Below are 9,628 nucleotides of genomic sequence, written 5' to 3' on the forward strand. Positions count from 1 at the left end.
ATAACTAATTCCGATTAATTTTTATTCTCACAGCACAATAAACTCAATAAATTCCTCCAACAAAAAAAGCGTAAGCAATATTTAATCAAACATCAAGAGAAAGCTTGTGTAGTGATTAATGGATAATCGGGAAAAGGTTGAATAAGCGCCTTTCAAGTTCACACGCAACTAAATAGCAGATTAACAGCTGTATAGAAGCGTAGATGGATATGCAATAAGAACTTGTCCCAACGGTCCCAAAGGCCATAAGTAGCTAACTAAGCTCGCCAGATTTGCTTGTATAGAGGTTGAGTAAAGGTAGCCTTATATCGTATAATGTTTGAAAACAGCTTGAGGCTGTATAAATGAAATGAGTAAAGCGTTTAAATTGTGAATAATGTTAGTTGGGTATTGAATATTTTCGGAATCGGGTCAACTGGTCCGGAGAAACAACCTCAAAAATAGGGTTACTAGAAGTTCAAATTAAAAATGAGCTCCATTAATATGCATGAAGGATCATCCAAATTAACGGGTCTACACGGTACACTGAAAATAGTATTTCATGCGCTTGTATGGTGGTCTACACACAGTATTTCTATGCGATAGTCTACACTAATAAAATTTCAAATATTGTTCAAATTGCTGAAAAAATATTTTTTTTAAATCTTTATTTAAGAGATTTTTAGCCATAGGCTAGTTCATCTCTGCTGAAAAAATAATTAAAAGTTCATAAATTTAGCGTAAATGGCAATAACAGCAACAAAATAGGCAAAATTACCTACAACGAATATCACATGAATATTTCGCGATTAATTAAGATTTTATTTGATACACCTCTAAATCATAATAAAACTGAATCTGAGACATAAAAGAAAAGCAGAACAAGTCTTAGCAATATTTTCTCAACCAATCAATCATTCAGTCTTAAACGAAAAATATCCAAAATTTCCAAAACTTTTGAGTTTTCTTCCTAACTAACTAAGGTTGCAAATACTCATTTCAGCTAAAATAATGTTTTTGGGAATAATAATATCAAAAGATGGTATGATGGCATGTTTTACTTGTAACTTACAAGAAGAGGTTACAAAGTATGCGTTTGAAACATAAAACCTGTAAATTTTGCTTTCTATGAGTCACAATCAGCGATTTGCTGATCGCTGAGTGAGTGAGTGAGCGTGTGAAAAATCGCTGATTATGACTCTCAGGAAGGGAAATAAATAGGTTTAATATGTCAAACACATTCTTTGTAACCTCTTCTTGTATCCTACCAATTCTAAATATGATCATATTATCTAATTATTTCATAATTAAAAAAAAACATTGTTTTAGCTGAAATGAGTATTTGCAACCTTGCAACTAACCACCAAGCCCTTTAATAGTCCTCTTTGAAATATAAGGAGTAAATACTGCTTTACATTTTTATATCAACCTTATAACAGCATTATAATTGCACTTGTGTTGCATTGTGCATTACACTTTATGTGGTCTTGATGGTTACGTGGGTTGTTTGAATTAACAATAATTTTATAAATAAAATTTTCTTTTATAGTTTCTCTTCAATTCCGTAATTCATCAGTTAATCTATACTTTTCCTTTTTATGTAATTGCGACTAATCCTGTAATCCTGTATAGTAAATGTTATTGTTAATGCAGTTTTTTTTTTACTTTTTAATTCACAGCTCAAATGTCCCACTACGGATGATGGCTCCGAAATTTTCTTTCACATTATTGACGCGCAAGGTAAACGTAAGCTTATTGAGTTAGCTGCTGCAGCCTATTCAGGGAGCTTTTTATTCGGTTATAATACAGAAATGGATGTTACTGTTACATCTATTTTCTCTGAATCACGAGATATATCAACTATATTACTGATGCCAGGACAGCAAGGTGGAGTGTTAGAAAAAAATAGTCTTCTCAGTTTAGAAAACGATATATTTACTCATAATTTCCCATCAAAAATTAAACTACTGGAAACGAAACTGAAACCTCACCTTAGTAGTATCCTCCTTATTCCACATCTCAATCAGCAGTCATTTGTCAATATTTCGGACCAACTACATCAATTAGGATTAGGTGAACTTTTCAATAGCGAGTCATCAAATTTGAGAGGAATTCAAGAAACTACGGCTGCACCAATTCACCTTTCTGAAGTATTGTTGATAAATCGAGTCAGTCTTTGTAATGCAGATCGTAAACAAAGATTAAGTGATAGGTATCCGTCATTGATGGATTTGAAAAGTAATTTGAGTAAATATATAGAAAGCACTCAGAGCGCTAAAGATCATGATGCGATGATCTATAATGAAAATGTTTTAAAATTAGACAAACCTTTCCTTTATATTATAAGGCACAACCCGTCACAGCTTATTCTATATGTAGGTCGGTTTAATCCAGTAAAAGTAAATTATTCGTGAGTTGTTTATTACATTAGATAGAATAAATTATTTATGTCTCTAGGTTATAATATAATGTAATTCATCAATATTTCGAAATGTTCCTTTTCGTCTGTTTTTCCCAGCCCTCTAATAACTTAACAGCTCCCATGTGGTACATAATGGTGAAACAAATAGTTCAAAACTCTTCTACTCTACTATAACTCGAAAATAGTAGGCTGTGGAGTTTTGAATTCTTCAGAAGAGTTGTTTATTTTATCAAGATAAACAACTTTGGTGAAGATGTCAAGTCTTCAAAACGCCATTTCAATGCATTAAAAAAAAAGATATAGAAATAAAACGTGCTCCACTAAAATGATGAAATCTCAAAAACACCAAAATATACCTCTCTCAAATTTTGATATTTTGTTTATCGAGTATTGTTAAATTTTTGCTGAAAATGTCAGGTTGCGATTTTTTGCGCTTTCGGAGATATTAAAGTTCAAAAATTGTAGTTTTTTTCGGTTTTTCAACAATATCTTTAAAATTTGAAGCTTGAACCAGTATGTTGGTTCACAAAAGTTATTTATTTAATGCATTTGCATATGAGAAAAATATAACATTATATGGTTGTCAGCAAAAAAACCTGTGAACTTGCTTGTGGGGTGGCGCGGTGGTTCACCTAACACGTGTTTGATTCGCTAGTGGTAGCACTCTAGAGACGAACGAGGGCCCTACTGCGGAGACAGTGAACAGTCGGCTAGTTCGCTCGGTGGTTCGTCACTTGGTATCGCTTCCACCACTTGGCGCACACGTGTCACACAACTCATGCAGACGTCGCACACTTGTCGCCCCGTTTCGTCGGATGTTGCACACGGCCAAAACGGTATGTTTCGGGAATGTATCCTGCTGTCGTATGTGGGTGTCACTTCGACGTGTCCCGTGGAAGGTTTAACCTAGGGGTGGCACCTTCGTTCGAAGGAGTTCTTCGAACGAATTTCAAACGAAATTAGGTTCTGCAATATATTGTCGCAGACCAGTTATAATTACCTCTGGTTTCAAAAGTGTAGCTTTATAATTTTTATTGTTCTTCACAATACCAACTGACACTCAGTCTTGACGTAATTCTGACTAGTCGAGGAAACAATAGTTGGCTGGGTGATTGTTCGCACAACTGAACAATGGCGCTTACTTTTCAGAGGTATCACCTTCTGTCTGCACCACTGAACTACTCCACCTACTGGCACTTTTTTTTATACCATTAACTTTAATTGTTATTACTGACTATTTATTCCTCACTAGCACTTTAAAATAGCGTATTAACTGTTTGCTGATCAAACTAATAAAGAACGGCTCATGCAGATGAGGGTATGCTTTAACCCCAAGAACGAACCCGACGACCACTCATTCGGTAGCTTTCGTGTTTTAAATTGCGAGAAGAGTCATTTATGGACGAACCCTTTTATCGGAAATCAAAAATCGCTGATAGAACCCCTTTGGCGTTTCGTAGAGATTTTTTTTTTTTTTTTTTTTTCGTAAAAGTACGTTTATTTGTTGTTGATTGTTTCATTAAAATTACTTACATAATTATTTAAACCTCGACTTCAAAATTAAATTTCAGTGCATCAATATCTATCCTATCATTACAATTATCAATGAAGGTGATATAAATAAAAAGAATCTTCAGTATCAGTGTTCTTTTATTCACTGGCAGTCTCTCCAGTGAGGGCCAGAGGAGATTATCGAGATGGAGAGAGCGTCGACTGCCAGTCACCACCAGCAGCTTTTGTTGAAGTAGATCGTATGCAGCCTGTACTCTAGGGCAGCCGAAAAACTTGTGTTGAATTGTTTCAACCATCACATTACAAAAAGTACATTGTTCTCCATCCGTTCGCCTCATTATATTCATCAGCCGACGATGCGAGATTTTTTGGTTAACCCAAAAGTACAACACACTGCGCTGCAAAGGTAATAAATCACGCACGGCTATATTCTTCCATACACGGGTCCAGTTGATTGTAGGGTTTGTTGTTTCCACTTTTGGTCTGTCTGTACGATCTATGAAGAATCTATGGATGAGATCGGCGGAAGGGTGTTGTTGGATTTGGAAGGGGAAATTTTGGACATTATTAAGGATTAGCTTTAAGCATGGAAGGTCTGAAATGGAATTTGCTTGAGGAGGATTTATCTGGGTTAGGTAGGAGCTATAGTAAGGAAGGGATTTGATCTCGTGTAAGTGGCGGTTTATTAACAGCGCCTTACACTTCATCGCTGGTAGATGCAGATTAAGCCCGCCGTTTTCTCTACTGCGTGCTAGCTGCTGCATCGGAATGGTCGCACATGCTCCACGGAAAAGGTAATTCCGCATTGTGGCTGTCAGTTTCGCCACGTGGACTGCTTTTGGGCGAAGATTTGCAGCTATATACCATATTTTTGATGATAAGAAGGTGTTGAGCAGCGTTACCTTTTGATGCAAAGCCAAGCTGCGCAGTGAGTTTAGCCACACTTGCCGGGCAAAGTTAGTCACGAGCTTGTCCCAGTTTAGTGTGACCATCAATCGCACCGAGTTGGCGAAGATCACTCCAAGAATTTTGATGCTATTTTCTGTTCGAAGCCACAGTACCGTCAAAGGGCTGTTAATGAGGCCAACGTCGATTGCCGTTGTTTTATCTTCATTCAACCGTGCTCCTGCTACTTGCTCAAATCGCCTGAACAAATCTTTCATCGCGTCGAGTTTACCGACGCTGGTGACGATGGCACTGATATCATCTGCGTAAGCGACGATTAGATCTGCTCCACACACTTGTTCTAACCGCCGTAAAAGTGGGTGTAGATAGAGAACAAAAAGATGCATTGAGAGAGGGTCTCCTTGGCGAACCGAACGTTGGATCGGAAATGGTGCAAAGAGGTGCCCATTGATAAGCAGACGAGATGAAGAAGCTGCTGCTATACCGGAAAGTAAGTCAACAAGTGTCGTGTTGAAACCCAACGCTCGCATCGTATTGAACAAAAACCTCTGGTCCACACGATCAAATGCATGGTCCAGATCGAATGAAATCAGTTTGCCCTTCTGTTTGTTCGCTTTCAACTGTGCTATTCTATCTTTCACTGCTAGCGTAGCTTGGAAGATATTTCGTCCAGTGTTAGAACATTTTTGCGAGCCTGACAACACACCATGGGCTCGGAGCACATTTTCGAGACGCTGTTTCAGGATACGACAGAGAATTTTATAGTCCACATTGACCAGACTTATTGGTCTATATGAACGTGCGTTTTCCCCAGTACCGCGTTTCTTCACCAAAACAATCACCCCATCGACGAACTGAGTTGGGAAGTTTGACCTGATTGCATCATTCATTATCAAGTTTAGTTCACGGTGGATCACATTGAAAGTTCGAAGATAGAATTCTTTCGGCAAGCCATCGGGACCCGGTGACTTTTTCGATGCACTTGTTCGGATGGCGGAAAGAATTTCGACTGTTGTTATTTCGCTCATGCAGGCTGCGTTTACATCATCCTGCTCAGGGATGACTCTCTCACAACGAAAGGGACCGTCTTCTGCTTCTTCGTCCACATGACCTTGTGCGTATAGTTCGGTGAAGAATTGAACCATATGATCCTGTATTGCAGCAGAATCACCGATGATCTCATCTCTCTCGTTTCGCAGTTGCTCGATGGTGGTTCTGCGGCGCCTTCGTTCCCCAGCTGGTAGGTCGACAAAGGCTCACCAGCAACGTGGGTTTCGTTGATTCGCACGAACATCTCGGAAAAGCGTCGTTGATGTGAGAGCATTTCGGCTTTTGTCCGATTGATGGTGGTGAGCATGGCACGGTTGTGTTGGTAGCCGTCGTACGCTTGCCGTAGTAGCTCGTAGAGGCGTTGCTGTTCCCGATTGAAATCGTCGAAAGCGATTTTAGATTTCCAACGGAAGAAGGATTGTATTTTGGGCTTTGCGCACGACAACCACCATTCCATCCATGATTGATAATTTCGGCGTTGACGAGTCCAATATTGCCACCGTATTTGGAACTCGTCGATATTTTCTGTGGTCAGGAGGTGGGGACGGAGGGACCAGAAACCACGACCATGTGCTCTCTCGGGAAGAGGAAGGCAGATTCTCAAGGGTGACGGCTTTGTGATCCGAGAAACAGCACACATGGACAGCTGTTGATCTCAGCTGTTCTCGGAGACCGGCGCTTACATAGAGCCGATCGAGCCTGGACGAGGAGTTGTGCGTGATGTAGGTGTATTCTGTTTCGCGTGGCCGAAGCTGTTGCCACACGTCGTATAGATGAAGCTGCTGAACGGTGGCTTGTAGAGCAGGGCTCGAATTGTGCCCCGTCGCATCACATTGTCGAATCACACAATTGAAGTCACCACCGAAGACAATGTGGTCGGTGCGATGACGAAGGTAGTATGCGATGATGATATTGAAAAACCGTTCTCGTTCGGCGCGATAGACGGATCCCGACGGGGCATACACATTGCACAGCGTAGTATTGTGTACACGCAGTGCGAGTAATCTCCCGTCCAGACTCTTCTCTACGTGGGAAAATTTGATGTGTTGTTTAAGCGCAATTGCCGTTCCTCTCCTTGCATGGTCGACGTTGCAGACAACGTTGTAGCCGGGCAAGGTAAGCCCAACTAACAATTTTAGCTGCAGACTAGCTTATACAGCCAAAATTTGCCTTAGGCAGGTAGTTTTTGGCTGTATAAGCTGAATTGCAGCTAAAATTGTTTGTTGGGAGCTGTTCGTTTTCCACCTCCTGTAGGAACACGATGTCGAGCTCCATCGTGCGAACGAACGTGCGAAGGGCGTTTAGCTTGGTTTGGTTGGTGATTGTGTTGATGTTGATGGTTCCGATATTGCAGCTGACGTACTCCATCATTGTTGCATATCTTCAGCGGTAATTTGGACGTATTCGTGTTCGGTGGTGGTGGTGGTGGTGGTGTCTTCTCCGGAGTGTCGCATTTTCTTGCCTGGTGGTTGTATACGCGAACGTCGGCTGCTGTTCGAGGCTTGTGAAGCTTGTGAGCTGTCCGCTTCGTTGCCATCAGTCTTGCGATGGGATAGGATGGTGCCGATCGGGATAGAAGCCGGCGAGAGTTGGATGACAGCTTGCATTGCGGAGGGTTTTGTTGTAGCAGGTGCAGCGGGAGGCGGCATCGTGGTTTTCGGTTGTGTTGTTGCAGCTCGTGTCTCGCTTGCTTCAAGGAGATTTGGGGCCAGTCCCGAAGTACCTGGTTTTCTGGTCACAAACAAACTGTGTGCTGTATTCAAACCCGATGATGTTTTTCGTGGATCTACCCGAGATTTGTTTGACGGAGTTTTGATTGGTTCGGGATTGTTTGCTTTCCCTTTCGTAACATTCGCGTACGATTGATCTGCCACAAGCTTCTGCACCAGCAGTTTTTTGTTTTGTACACATGGGATGCCAATGTGTGCAAATTCATGGCAGTGCAAACAGGTTTGCCGCTGCCCCTTGTAAGCCACCGCAGTTTCCTCGCCTTGAATCGTAACGAGAGAAGGAATGTTCTTCGTTACCACTACACGCGCGACACGAACACCGGTTTTAACACCACCGAAGTCATTGTAACGGTTATCCCATAGTAAGTCACGAACGTAGATGACATCACCGTATTCGGCGAGGAAAACTGCGATTTCTTCGTTGGAGACGCCTTCGGGTAGCTCAAAAAACTTCACCTCCACCGCTCCATCCTCCATCGTAATTCGTAGTTTGTAGGACTTTCCGTCAAACACGAACTCGTGCTTACCATCGTGTTGCTCCACGATCTTCTCGGCAAGTTCGAGGTTGTTAACCTTCACGAAGGTACATCCAAGCCGCCTGCTTGGCTGGAGTTGAAGCACATTTTCGCGCGTTAGACCAAGTTCTTTCGCGACGAACTTGTGGATCTCGTCATGGGAAAGATGCTTCGGAAACTGCGAATAGTCGACGCGAAACGTATTTTCGCGGCGCGGCATCGCGAGATGTGACGTCGCGGCAGAGGCGAACGCGATACTTGGTACGACGGTGGAAAATAACCGACAAAAACGTACAAAATAGTCTGTGAACGACTTCCAAAAAATGCTCGTCCGAAAACATCGACTGATCGGCTCGGAAGTTGAGCGCTTACTGTCGAACCCGGTAGCTTTCGTGTTTTAAATTGCGAGAATAGTCATTTATGGACGAACCCTTTTATCGGAAATCAAAAATCGCTGATAGAACCTTTGGCGTTTCGTAGAGATAAGAACGCTGACTCTTGCATACAAGGGAAGGTTGTTTTCCAATTAGATATTTTTAAAGGTAATATCGGATATCTGTAACTACGTTACATTGCAAGTGTGCGTTAAAAAGGCAAGCTGATCGATAATCTTTGCAAATATTTTCTCCTATTCCATCCGGATAACTGTTATTGCTACTGCGAAGATAAAAATATTCATGTTGCAACAAAAACGTCCTGCAAAACATGAGCATTTTCACGGGGTGATTTCTATCGCAAATAATCAAAGTTGCGAGTTTTCAGGGATTTGTATCCGGCAGACTATGAATAAAGTGACTATAGAGCCGTTAGACAATCACATTTTTTTTGATATAGCATCAAATGACTATGATTTAGAGGAGAAAAACTATGGATAGATTAAAACAAATATACGAAATGAAACAATTTTCACCCGAGAGCTTGCTTTACTTTATTAATACCAAAATGCACTAAATGATGCGAAATAAAGATTTTCTAAAATACTGAAATAATTTCTGCAATGCATAAATAAACAAACTGCTGATGATGACAACTTGACATGTAGCGTCGTTTAAGGTTTGTGTGCTCTCTTACCGTGAGCTTTGCGGAAATCTTTCGATGTTATGAGACATTATGCTGCTTTGAAATAGGGGTTTCAACCAATTTAATTTCGCTGTCAAGCTGTCTCGATTTCTTCTTTATAGGAAGATTTATATTTGGACTCGCCTTGTGGGATTTTCATCCGGTAAATACAACTTGATATGCGGTCTGCATATTTAACATCCCAAGTAACATTGCAAGTTTTATAGTGGTTTTAAAGCATGCTAAAAGTCCAAATCATGGTCTACAGAACCCTCATAAAACCAAAATTGTTACTTGGGATAGGTCGGCCGCTGTCACCTTGAGAGTGAAGTGACAATAGTCAGTCAGAAAACTCTCTCACTCTGATACCAGTAGGCAACAAAGAGTGTCTGTGTTTATGAATGTGATGCGAGAATGGTGAATCATATCCCGCATACAAGACCGTATCTATCTCA

At 40.9% G+C, this 9,628-nt stretch overlaps 1 protein-coding gene across 1 annotated transcript; it reads left to right on the plus strand.

Annotated features, from left to right (window-relative positions):
- Positions 1-1,632: 1,632 nt before the first annotated feature.
- Positions 1,633-2,435, plus strand: LOC135717131 (ovalbumin-like; the record flags this gene model as incomplete). The annotated part of the gene is made up of 1 exon (XM_065239081.1): positions 1,633-2,435. A coding segment is annotated over one exon (761 nt), but the record flags the coding sequence as incomplete, so codon positions are not given.
- Positions 2,436-9,628: the final 7,193 nt, after the last annotated feature.

This window comes from Ochlerotatus camptorhynchus, unplaced genomic scaffold, assembly GCF_037179485.1.
Source record: "Ochlerotatus camptorhynchus isolate MF236.1 unplaced genomic scaffold, CSIRO-AGI_Acam_v1.1 ptg000047l, whole genome shotgun sequence".
In the NCBI taxonomy this organism is placed as follows: domain Eukaryota; kingdom Metazoa; phylum Arthropoda; class Insecta; order Diptera; family Culicidae; genus Ochlerotatus; species Ochlerotatus camptorhynchus.